The 12,891-nt window shown below is 44.4% G+C and overlaps 1 protein-coding gene across 1 annotated transcript in view; it reads right to left on the reverse strand.

Annotated features, from left to right (window-relative positions):
• Positions 1-12,891, reverse strand: part of LOC120040288 (beta-chimaerin-like) — a 50,883-nt gene that overhangs the window by 22,788 nt on the left and 15,204 nt on the right. The window contains exons 2-6 of the mRNA XM_038985483.1: positions 10,156-10,194; positions 5,218-5,273; positions 4,162-4,193; positions 3,781-3,894; positions 3,406-3,679 (exon numbers count right to left, since the gene is read on the reverse strand). Of these exons, the coding sequence (XP_038841411.1) occupies positions 3,406-3,679; positions 3,781-3,894; positions 4,162-4,193; positions 5,218-5,273; positions 10,156-10,194 (515 nt within the window). The remainder of the gene's footprint in view (positions 1-3,405; positions 3,680-3,780; positions 3,895-4,161; positions 4,194-5,217; positions 5,274-10,155; positions 10,195-12,891) is intronic.

Genomic DNA, 12,891 nt, shown 5'->3' on the forward strand with positions numbered 1-12,891 from the left:
AAAGTCAGTAAAGATACAGGCTGATACTGGACATAGTATTATAGTACAGTGTTAACTAAAGTCAGTAAAGATACAGGCTGATACTGGACAGAGTATTATAGTACAGTGTTAACTAAAGTCAGTAAAGATACAGGCTGATACAGGCTGATACTGGACAGAGTATTATAGTACAGTGTTAACTAAAGTCAGTAAAGATACAGGCTGATACAGGACAGAGTATTATAGTACACTGTTAACTAAAGTCAGTAAAGATACAGGCTGATACAGGACAGAGTATTATAGTACACTGTTAACTAAAGTCAGTAAAGATACAGGCTGATACCGGACAGAGTATTATAGTACACTTAACTAAAGTCAGTAAAGATACAGGCTGATACTGGGCAGAGTATTATAGTACACTGTTAACTAAAGTCAGTAAAGATACAGGCTGATACAGGACAGAGTATTATAGTACACTGTTAACTAAAGTCAGTAAAGATACAGGCTGATACAGGACAGAGTATTATAGTACACTGTTAACTAAAGTCAGTAAAGATACAGGCTGATACCGGACAGAGTATTATAGTACACTTAACTAAAGTCAGTAAAGATACAGGCTGATACTGGACAGAGTATTATAGTACACTGTTAACTAAAGTCAGTAAAGATACAGGCTGATACTGGACAGAGTATTATAGTACACTTAACTAAAGTCAGTAAAGATACAGGCTGATACTGGACAGAGTATTATAGTACAGTGTTAACTAAAGTCAGTAAAGATACAGGCTGATACAGGCTGATACAGGACAGAGTATTATAGTACACTGTTAACTAAAGTCAGTAAAGATACAGGCTGATACTGGACAGAGTATTATAGTACACTGTTAACTAAAGTCAGTAAAGATACAGGCTGATACTGGACAGAGTATTATAGTACAGTGTTAACTAAAGTCAGTAAAGATACAGGCTGATACTGGGCAGAGTATTATAGTACACTGTTAACTAAAGTCAGTAAAGATACAGGCTGATACAGGCTGATACTGGACAGAGTATTATAGTACAGTGTTAACTAAAGTCAGTAAAGATACAGGCTGATACTGGACAGAGTATTATAGTACACTGTTAACTAAAGTCAGTAAAGATACAGGCTGATACTGGACAGAGTATTATAGTACACTGTTAACTAAAGTCAGTAAAGATACAGGCCATTAGAACAAGCCTGGCTCCACTCCATAGGGACATACGCTACATCCCAAATGGCACCCTATTCCCTATTTAGTGCATTACTTTTGACCAGAGCCTTATAGGTCCTGGTCAAAAGTAGTGCACTATAAAGGGGATAGGGTGTAATTTAGGACGCGGTGAGAGGAAACAGGAGGACTGCACTTTGACCTCCCGCTTTTTTTGGGACATGACAGACTGGCAGGTGTTTGTCCAACACTGAAAGCCTAAAATCAGGAGACCTGTCATTGGCCCAACTCGTCATGTTTTCCAAGACTGCATCCCAAATGGCACCTCTTTAGTGCTCTACTTTTGATCAGGACCCATAGGGCTCTGGTCAAAAGTAGAGCATTGTATAGGGAATAGGGTGCCAGTTGGGACATAACCCAAGCTTGACAGATTGAAGTGTGACACTCAAAACAACACATTTTTACAGACACTGACATTACTGACTGACAGGCTGGCAGTCTGATGTCAAAACTCAAAACATGCTCTAGATATCCACTCACGTCTGCTGGGAACCCCCCCCCCCCCCCAATACTATACAAGGTCAGACAGTCTGTATTTGACCAGACCAAATAGCCTAGAATATGTACTTTCTGTATATCAGGTCCTGTATGTTTTCTAACATAAATACACACACTGCTATGGCGAATCCTCCTGGAGGAGGAGTTTAGTGTTAAGGATTCATCTCTGAACGTGTTGGAATCCATCAGAGTCCATGAACTACTGACCAAGTTAAGAGCCTGCAGGGATAGAGCTGCCTCCTGCAGTAAGGGCTTAAGGCTCTCTGTCCCCTTCACTCTAACTCTAGTGGACAGACAGTGACATGAATAGCACAGTGCTGGTAGGTGTTGGAAAGGAGCAGAGAGGAAACGGACGCCTTGCAACGCCACTGACTCAGGCAGGACTGCCTTGTTGCTGTCAGACGACTGATGGAGACCCATGTGCGTCCCAAATGGCACCCTATTCCCCATATAGGGCATTACTTTTACCAGGGCAAAGGTAGTGCACTACATAGGAAATATAGTGACATTTGGGAGGGACACAACCTTAATGCTGTTTATCAGAACAAAATGATTTGTTCAATATTCCAAGAAGCACCAGGGGTGTGTGGCTTGTATGAGAGGAACATAACGTCAAGACATCTTCACCCAACCAAACATGGATGAAGGAAAGGCTTTGTGATTTTACCATGTTTAACAGTCAAAGACTGAAGAAAGATAACATTTCCAATCACAGCTAAGTGTGAAATGCCTGTTGATATGCTATGGCTTGGTCCGGTTGCCACCTAGTGGTGAGATGTGGGAATTGCTAACACCCTAGACCGACACAGTAGAATGAAAGCATTTCACATATAATGAGTCACAGACAGTCAATATCCTTCAGCAGTTAGTTGATGAGAACAAATGGTGTGAAATGTGTGATTCATCTATAGCCCTAGAACAGTGTCTGTCTGACACAGAATAACATCCCAGTCCTGTTGGTCATCATGACCTTGAATGAGAAGTGATGTCAGGAAGGAAACACCCCCCTGCAGAGACAATGTGTCTCTCTCTCATGAGAAACGGTTACATAATGAAAAACTCCATCCTTACTGCAGATGCTGATAGAGTAGAAGGTAATGAACATGTTTTAGGGACAGGAGTTTTTCCAGACCGTGTGGCGAGACCAGGAAAAACTCTGGTCTGTTACAGTCCATAGCTAAGGCCCAGAGTTGTTCCTGTTCAGGTCAGAACTATAGTCAGGAAACACAACAGTAGTAGATGTATCACATTAATACATAGTTAACCTGGTGCTATGGGAGAGAACCACCACCATTCCCAATGTCACCGCCACCACCATCCCCAATGTCACCATCCCCAATGTCACCATCCACACCACCCCAACATCCCCAATGTCGTCGCCACCGCCGCCACCCCCAATGTCGTCGCCGCCGCCACCCCCAATGTCGTCGCCACTCACCAATGTCGTCGCCACCGCCACTCACCAATGTCGTCACCGCCACTCACCAATGTCGTCACCGCCACTCACCAATGTCGTCACCGCCACTCACCAATGTCGTCACCGCCACTCACCAATGTCGTCACCGCCACTCACCAATGTCGTCACCGCCACTCACCATCCCCATCAATGTCATCACCAAAGTAACTTTTCATAGCACTTAGTTACATAAAGTCAAAGCGATGTACTGTAGTATCTCACCTTACTGTCCTCTCTCTGGAAGGTGACCCTACGGGGTTCAGTGCGTCCCCGGCTCAGCCGGTGCCCCATCTTGTCCTTCAGCAGGGATGTGTAGCCCAGGTGTTCATAGATGGGGTTGGTGGTCATCTTGGCGATGTACTCTGCTGCCTTGGTCTCGATGTACAGGGTGATGAGGCCATCCGTCACCAGGTCATGGACCGTCTCAAAGCGCTTCTCCCCCACAAAGTGCTTCCCGTCATAGAACAGTCTGTAGTTCAAGGTCTGGTGCCCAAACCTGGGGAGAGGGAGGTAGAGTGAGTGGGTGGGTGGGGAGAGCGTTTTTGACACGGTGTGTATATTTAGTAAGTAAATGTGTGTGTGTACTGTGTACAGTACCTTAAGGCCAAGGTGTGTGTCCCTGGCTGTCTCTGGCTCTCTCTGACGAGGTAAGCCCCGTCTGCTCCTCCCAGTAGCTCATCTGCACACTCTCTCGATAGCATGCCATGGAACCTTGAGAGAGCCACAAGTCTCCTGTCAATGCCGCCACAAGTCTCCTGTAAATGCTGTGGCCTTGTCTACGGACCTTGATGTCTCTGTCCCTCTGGATTTAACACTCAATTATCCCCATCCTCTTGCACACACAGGGACTCACACACCTTCAACACCCTAAGCACATGTAAAGCTTGACATTAATGATAAATCACACAGCTAGAGCCAGCCTCCCCGGCAGCTGTATTAGAACATGGATGAAAAATCAAAGTAAGTCCCACTACTCACTCTCTGCCGTAATATTTGGGTCTGGTCTCCATCTGTAAATCCAGAGGAGAGAGACAAGATACATTGGCTGACAGAGACATAGTCAGTTGAAAGGTCACTTCAATGGCTTGGCCAAGAGATCTAACAACCTGTTTAGATTGAAGGATAAATGTTTCATAAAGGATGTCTGTGTCTCTCTGCCCCTGTCTGTGTCTCTCTGCCCCTGTCTGTGTCTCTCTGCCTATCTGTCTATCTGTCTGTGTCTCTCTGACAATTCTATTTAATTTCAATTTAAGGAGCTTTATTGGCATGGGAAACATGTGTTTACATTCCCAAAAGCAAGTGAAATAAACAAAATGTACAGTAAACATTACACTCACAAAAGTAAAAGAATTAAGATTTCAAATGGTATATTAAGTATATATACACAGTGTTGTAATGATGTGCAAATAGTTAATGTACAAAAGGGAAATAAATATAGGTTGTATTTACAATGGTGTTTGTTCTTCACTGGTTGCCCTTTTCTTGTGGCAACAGGTCACAAATCTTGCTGCTGTGATGGAACAATGTGGTATTTCACCCAATAGATATGGGAGTTTATCAAAATTGGATTTGTTTTCGAATTCGTTGTGAGTTTGTGTAATCTGAGGGAAATGTGTGTCTCTAATATGGTCATACATTTGGCAGGAGGTTAGGAAGTGCAGCTCAGTTTCCACCTCATTTTGTGGGCAGTGTGCACATAGCCTGTCTTCTCTTGAGATCCAGGTTAGGTATTCTGCCACTGTGTACTCTCTGTTTAGGGCCAAATAGGATTCTAGTTTGCTCTGTGTGACTCTCCCTCTCTCATCCTGCCAATTGCCTGACCTCTTTACCATTCGGTGTCAGATTAGAGATAAGAAAACGACAATGTGGTAAATGATTAGTTTATCAGTATGTTGGTTACATTATCACAACAGATCAGGCATCCGATCACAGAATACTGTAGTCTATATGGTTGCCTCGCTGATTCTGAGACACTTTGAGAGAAGGGTAGACAATGGGGGTGTAGCTTAATGTTTAAAGAGGTACAGTGCTGACCTCCTGAGGGCAGGTCATCCTCTTGGGCCGAGGAGCTTCCTGCTGGAGCCGGTACACTGTTAGAGACAAACATGGACTGTCAGGTAAAAAGCATAGTATGCAGTATTAGAACGGCTGCACTGCTGAGGCCACGATATGTCCGCTTCCAGAGAGTTACACAGCCTTAAGGGAGCAACACAGTCTACGGACACTGAGGCCACGATATGTCCGCTTCCAGAGAGTTACACAGCCTTAAGGGAGCAACACAGTCTACGGACACTGAGGCCACGATATGTCCGCTTCCAGAGAGTTACACAGCCTTAAGGGAGCAACACAGTCTACGGACACTGAGGCCACGATATGTCCGCGTCCAGAGAGTTACACAGCCTTAAGGGAGCAACACAGTCTACGGACACTGAGGCCACGATATGTCCGCTGTGAGAGAGTTACACAGCCTTAAGGGAGCAACACAGTCTACGGACACTGAGGCCACGATATGTCCGCGTCCAGAGTTACACAGCCTTAAGGGAGCAACACAGTCTACGGACACTGAGGCCACGATATGTCCGCTGTGAGAGAGTTACACAGCCTTAAGGGAGCAACACAGTCTACGGACACTGAGCCGACGGTGGTCCGTTTCGCGTCGAGTTCCAAAAATTCAGACGAACAAAGACTACGTAGACAGCAACACAAACGGACCTCCTTCAGCTCTGTTTACGTAGACTGTAGACCGCTTCACACACACACACGGAGACAGTAATTCATGCATTATTTCCCTATGGGACAATAAAGTTTAGTAACGTATTCATTCATGCACTGTATGGGGTCATCAGCTGGACATACAGTACCACTACAGTACAGCCATCCCCAATGTATTCATCTCTAAGTCCCATTTTCACTCCACAGCTACCAGGCCGGTCCAGCTTATTTTTCTCAAATTTGGTGCACAAATTTGTTTACATCCCTGTGAGTGAGCATTCCTCCTTTGCCAAGATAATCCAGCCACTTGACAAGTTACTGGCCTTGCGATATATGTTCAAGCAGATGTCTAATCATTTGAGTTACACAATTATTAATAACGCCCCAATGCACTCCTCTTGCAGCTCACTCTGTCACATGCTACATGTACAACACTATTCTTAACCATGGAACATGTTTGCGTGCAGTGTTCCCAGCAGGACTTGAGAGTGGCACTAGATTCTGAGGAGTTAAAACTGTCCATTAGGAAGTTAGAAGGTTATAGTTGCTCTAATATTGGACATGTAGCATACAGTCTCTGTATGGCCACTGACAGTATGATTCAAAGATGGCTGGCTCACTATTAGCCCAACTCAGAGCAAAGTCAACAAGGAACAGTAGGAACACCAGGAGCTGTTAGCTAAGTCGAAGATATCCACACGCTAATGTCTCTCAGTGGTTTATATGACAGGTCCCATACATCACCAAACCCTCTGTGTGAATGTCAATGGATATTTCACAGAGGGAGACATCCCAAATGGCACTCTATTCCCTATGCAGTGCACTACTTTAGATCAGGGCCCATAGTGTACTAAATAGAGAATAAGGTGCCATTTGGGACATAACTGTAGTCTAGGGCCTTAGTGCAGGATACGAACAGTGGCTATTAAATCTTAGTACTGGGACACAATGGGGAGACACAGTATGCATCCCAAAAGTCCCCCTATACCCCTACATAGTGCACTACATTTGACCAGAGCCAAGTACTACAGTAAATAGGGTTTAATTCGGGACGCAGGCAGAGTAGCACAGTAACACATGCAGCAGCAGCACTGAGCCAAGCTGCCATCATGGATGAAGTGTACTTAAAGACTGAGTGCTCGGTGTAAATCAGTGAAACTGTTGAAAATGGAATGGAGAAAATCTATCTACGGTTAAGCCTGCCACAGTATAACATATCATAGCTGAGCTGGGGACACTAGGCCTATTGTCTGTAATGTACATATTCTAAGGGCATTACTGTAGACAAAGATTATACTATACTCATGTGATGCAATAAGAATGTGCATGACACTAAGAGCGTGTACCAAATGGCACCCTATTTCCTACATAGTGCACTACTTTTATAAACACAGCTTTATTGGTGAAGAACACAAAATTATACATGTTTACATATTTAGTGCAAAAGTAATGCTTTAAATAGGGAACAGGGTGCCATTTGAGAACGCATCCTTAGAAAGTTGGACGAAACAGGATTAGAAGAGACAGACAGTCTTTGCCGAAAACTCTTTCCTCATTGTGATGAACACAGCATTGGGAATAGTGCCGTTTCCTCATTGCAATGTAACACAGCATTGGGAGTAGTGCCGTTTCCTCATTGTAATGTAACAGCATTGGGAGTAGTGCCGTTTCCTCATTGTAATGTAACACAGCATTGGGAGTAGTGCCGTTTCCTCATTGTAATGTAACACAGCATTGGGAGTAGTGCCGTTTCCTCATTGTAATGTAACACAGCATTGGGAGTAGTGCCGTTTCCTCATTGTAATGTAACACAGCATTGGGAGTAGTGCCGTTTCCTCATTGTAATGTAACACAGCATTGGGAGTAGTGCCGTTTCCTCGTTGTAATGTAACAGCATTGGGAGTAGTGCCGTTTCCTCGTTGTAATGTAACACAGCATTGGGAGTAGTGCCGTTTCCTCATTGTAATGTAACACAGCATTGGGAGTAGTGCCGTTTCCTCATTGTAATGTAACACAGCATTGGGAGTAGTGCCGTTTCCTCATTGTAATGTAACACAGCATTGGGAGTAGTGCCGTTTCCTCATTGTAATGTAACAGCATTGGGAGTAGTGCCGTTTCCTCATTGTAATGTAACACAGCATTGGGAGTAGTGCCGTTTCCTCATTGTAATGTAACAGCATTGGGAGTAGTGCCGTTTCCTCATTGTAATGTAACACAGCATTGGGAGTAGTGCCGTTTCCTCATTGTAATGTAACACAGCATTGGGAGTAGTGCCGTTTCCTCATTGTAATGTAACACAGCATTGGGAGTAGTGCCGTTTCCTCATTGTAATGTAACACAGCATTGGGAGTAGTGCCGTTTCCTCATTGTAATGTAACACAGCATTGGGAGTAGTGCCGTTTCCTCATTGTAATGTAACACAGCATTGGGAGTAGTGCCGTTTCCTCATTGTAATGTAACACAGCATTGGGAGTAGTGCCGTTTCCTCATTGTAATGTAACACAGCATTGGGAGTAGTGCCGTTTCCTCATTGTAATGTAACACAGCATTGGGAGTAGTGCCGTTTCCTCATTGTAATGTAACACAGCATTGGGAGTAGTGCCGTTTCCTCATTGTAATGTAACACAGCATTGGGAGTAGTGCCGTTTCCTCATTGTAATGTAACACAGCATTGGGAGTAGTGCCGTTTCCTCATTGTAATGTAACACAGCATTGGGAGTAGTGCCGTTTCCTCATTGTAATGTAACACAGCATTGGGAGTAGTGCCGTTTCCTCATTGTAATGTAACACAGCATTGGGAGTAGTGCCGTTTCCTCATTGTGATGTAACAGCATTGGGAGTAGTGCCGTTTCCTCATTGTAATGTAACACAGCATTGGGAGTAGTGCCGTTTCCTCATTGTAATGTAACACAGCATTGGGAGTAGTGCCGTTTCCTCATTGTAATGTAACACAGCATTGGGAGTAGTGCCGTTTCCTCATTGTAATGTAACACAGCATTGGGAGTAGTGCCGTTTCCTCATTGTAATGTAACACAGCATTGGGAGTAGTGCCGTTTCCTCATTGTAATGTAACACAGCATTGGGAGTAGTGCCGTTTCCTCATTGTAATGTAACACAGCATTGGGAGTAGTGCCGTTTCTTCATTGTAATGTAACACAGCATTGGGAGTAGTGCCGTTTCCTCATTGTAATGTAACAGCATTGGGAGTAGTGCCGTTTCCTCATTGTAATGTAACACAGCATTGGGAGTAGTGCCGTTTCCTCATTGTAATGTAACACAGCATTGGGAGTAGTGCTGTTTCCTCATTGTAATGTAACACAGCATTGGGAGTAGTGCCGTTTCCTCATTGTGATGTAACAGCATTGGGAGTAGTGCCGTTTCCTCATTGTAATGTAACACAGCATTGGGAGTAGTGCCGTTTCCTCATTGTAATGTAACACAGCATTGGGAGTAGTGCCGTTTCCTCATTGTAATGTAACACAGCATTGGGAGTAGTGCCGTTTCCTCATTGTAATGTAACAGCATTGGGAGTAGTGCCGTTTCCTCATTGTAATGTAACAGCATTGGGAGTAGTGCCGTTTCCTCATTGTGATGTAACAGCATTGGGAGTAGTGCCGTTTCCTCATTGTCATGTAACAGCATTGGGAGTAGTGTAACAGGTTAAGTCTCTGTACTGAATCTTCCCCACAACAGACTTTCCATGCGGGAGGAGGCAGACTCCTGACTGTGAGTTTGTTTTAGTCAGGACACAACTCACGTCAACCAGCAAGACCTGGACGTCTTCCACGGACACACACAGGCTGTCTTCCACGAACATGAAGACATAGTGAGCTCCAGCGGAGGCTGCTGAGGGAGAACAGCTCATAATAATGGCTGGAATGGAGTGAATGGTATCATAAACATGGTTATGTATGACACCATTCCATTCCAGATATTAAACAGAGCCGTCCTCCCCTCAGCAGCCTCCACTGGTGAGCTCTAAAAATATCTCTCAGCAAGTGTTAGAAGACTGGAGAAGAGAGAGAGAAGTAACAGGAAGCTGTGCTGAAGCATGGCGCGTCCCAAGAAGCCTAACTGTACACACTAACTCTAACAGATTCAAGTATTTCTGCTTTAATATCCTTATATGATCACATATAAAAGTCCTTTGTAGTGACATGCAGCAGCCTGGCGGCCATGATGACTAGGCTTCTAACGTTCCACATTCCTCATCGACAACCAATGACTTTACAGTGGATAAACAGTACTTTAGATACTTACAGTAAGACTTCCATATGGGCGGTTGGTAATCCTCAGGATCTGAAACGACAACACAGGAGGAGGGTCAGAGAGAAAGACAGACAGACAGACAAAGAAAGATAGAGACAGACTCCCATATCCATTGGGTGAAATACCAGTGTGCCATCACATCAGCAAGATTTGTGACCTGTTGTCACAAGAAAAGGTCAACCAGTGAAGAACAAACACCATTGTAAATACAACCCATATTTATGATTTATTTATTTTCCCTTTCGGACTTTAACTATTTGCACATCATTACAACACGGTGTATATATACACACACACATATTACATTTGAAATGTCTTTATTCTTTTGGAAATTCTGTAAGTGTCTTGTTTACTGTTAATATAAAAAAGTATCTATTTCACTTGCGTTGGCAAACATGTTTCCCATGCCAATAAAGCCTTTAAATTGAACAGAACAGAACAGAACAGACAGACAGGACAGACGGGACAGACACAGACGGGACAGAGACACACAGACGGGACAGAGACACACAGACGGGACAGAGACACACAGAAGGGAGTTAAAGTGGTTAGACAACAGGCAAATAGAACCGTTTTATTCTTTCTTGGGTGAATTGTCTGTCTCTCTGCGTCCCAGTTCCATTCACTCTGAATGGGTTATGAACTCATCACCATGGTTATTTCAGGGTTGTTTACGTCTCAGTCTAGTTATTCTGCTAGACTAGCATAATTATACACAGGGTTTATTCACACTGTGAAGCCTCTTGAGATACTCATTGCTCAGTGTGAATAGAGTTTTATTCAGTCTCCCTGCTTCAAGGAACATCAGTACATGTCCACCTTATTATTTTAGTTAACAGGTTGTGTCCCAATGGCACCCTATTCCCTACATAGTGCACTACTTTTGACCAAAAGCACTATGTAGGGAATAGGGTACGATTTGGGATGCTGCCAAGGTTGCCACACAACAGATCTATAGCACCTGGTGCAGCCCAGGGATATGTCCCTTCTTCTCAGATAGATCCATCTTTATAAACACCAGGCTAGCATTATGCCATGATGATGATACACACTATTCATTACCCAAGAAGGACAACACAAATTAGAACATGTGGAAATGCAATTTCCAGCCCAATACCCATGGGATCTGCTGTAACCTAAGGGGAAAAGTGCTACTTTAATTGCATGGACGGTTGAGGTCTGTGTTTAGTGAAGGAAAATGTAACCACAATTTCTTACTCCTTGTACTCTGTCATCATGCCCACCGTGTTCCCTTGGTAACTCATACGTTGGTACAACTTCCTCCTGCATAATATACTACCTACTATATGCACCATAAGTACCTTGACATAGTCATGTACTGTTACAGTATACAAGCATATCTAATGAATTAGTATGGCTATACTATGGATCTAGGCTGGCAAGGCTGTGCATGACAACTAATCCAGAAACGTAGAAACCTACTGTAGTGTCTTCTGCTACCTTACAGACACTTAGTCAGGTATCATTGTGTAAATGTAGCTGTAATACTGCAGCAGGTAGAATGATGGAACGTGTCCTTAATGCATCACAACACATCTCTACTGTTCCCGGTGGAAGGATCTCACTGACAGCTGGAGTAACTGCATGTGTGAACAATGAATCACATTAAAAAGGTGAAAGACACACAGAGTTCATTTAAAAAGACCCAGGGACATCTATCTAGGGGTCAACCCACTGTCCCGCCCAGGGGACGGGCTGCATGCTAACTATCCTATGGCTTCCACAGGCCCACCTGAGAGGGTCAAGGAGAGCCAGGGACATCTATCTAGGGGTCAATATGCTGTTCTCCCCCCCAGGGGACAGGCTGCATGCTAACTACCCTATGGCTTCCACAGGCCCACCTGAGAGGGTCAAGAAGACCCAGGGACATCTATCTAGGGGTCAACCCACTGTTCCACCCCCCAGGGGACAGGCTGCATGCTAACTACCCTGTGGCTTCCACAGGCCCACCTGAGAGGGTCAAGAAGACCCAGGTGTGCATGGAGGGGTGTGTCATTGTGCTCTCTTACTCTCAGTAGTGTACTATATTTATAGTCAACAACTCACTGGCAGACCAAACCTGCCTACTGTCATTGTCTGGAACCAACCAGACAATGACCGTCACAGTAAGTTTAGTCTGAGTGAGTGACTGGTCCACTGGATCCCCATGTCAACCACACTGAATGTTTTGTTGTCATCATTGGCAATTTCCATACAGTCACTGTGAGAGAGCTTTGAGGTGCATATTCAGTGTGGGACCCAAGTGGCACCCTGTTCCCATGAAACTAGGGTTATGGTTGAACCAGGATGTGGACATGAAGCTAGGGTTATGGTTGAACCAGGATGTGGTCATGAAGCTAGGGTTAGGGTTGAACCAGGATGTGGACATGAAGCTAAGGTTAGGGTTGAACCAGGATGAGGACATGAAGCTAGGGTTAGTGTTGAACCAGGATGTGGACATGAAGCTAGGGTTAGGGTTGTGGATTAGGGTTGAACCAGGATGTGGACATGAAGCTAGGGTTGAACCAGGATGTGGACATGAAGCTAGGGTTAGGGTTGAACCAGGATGTGGTCATGTAGCTAGGGTTAGGGTTGAACCAGGATGTGGTCATGTAGCTAGGGTTAGGGTTGAACCAGGATGTGGTCATGTAGCTAGGGTTAGGGTTGAACCAGGATGTGGTCATGTAGCTAGGGTTAGGGTTGTGGATGAGGGTTGAACCAGAATGT

The sequence above is a fragment of the Salvelinus namaycush genome, unplaced genomic scaffold, assembly GCF_016432855.1.
Source record: "Salvelinus namaycush isolate Seneca unplaced genomic scaffold, SaNama_1.0 Scaffold34, whole genome shotgun sequence".
NCBI classification, from domain to species: Eukaryota; Metazoa; Chordata; class Actinopteri; order Salmoniformes; family Salmonidae; genus Salvelinus; species Salvelinus namaycush.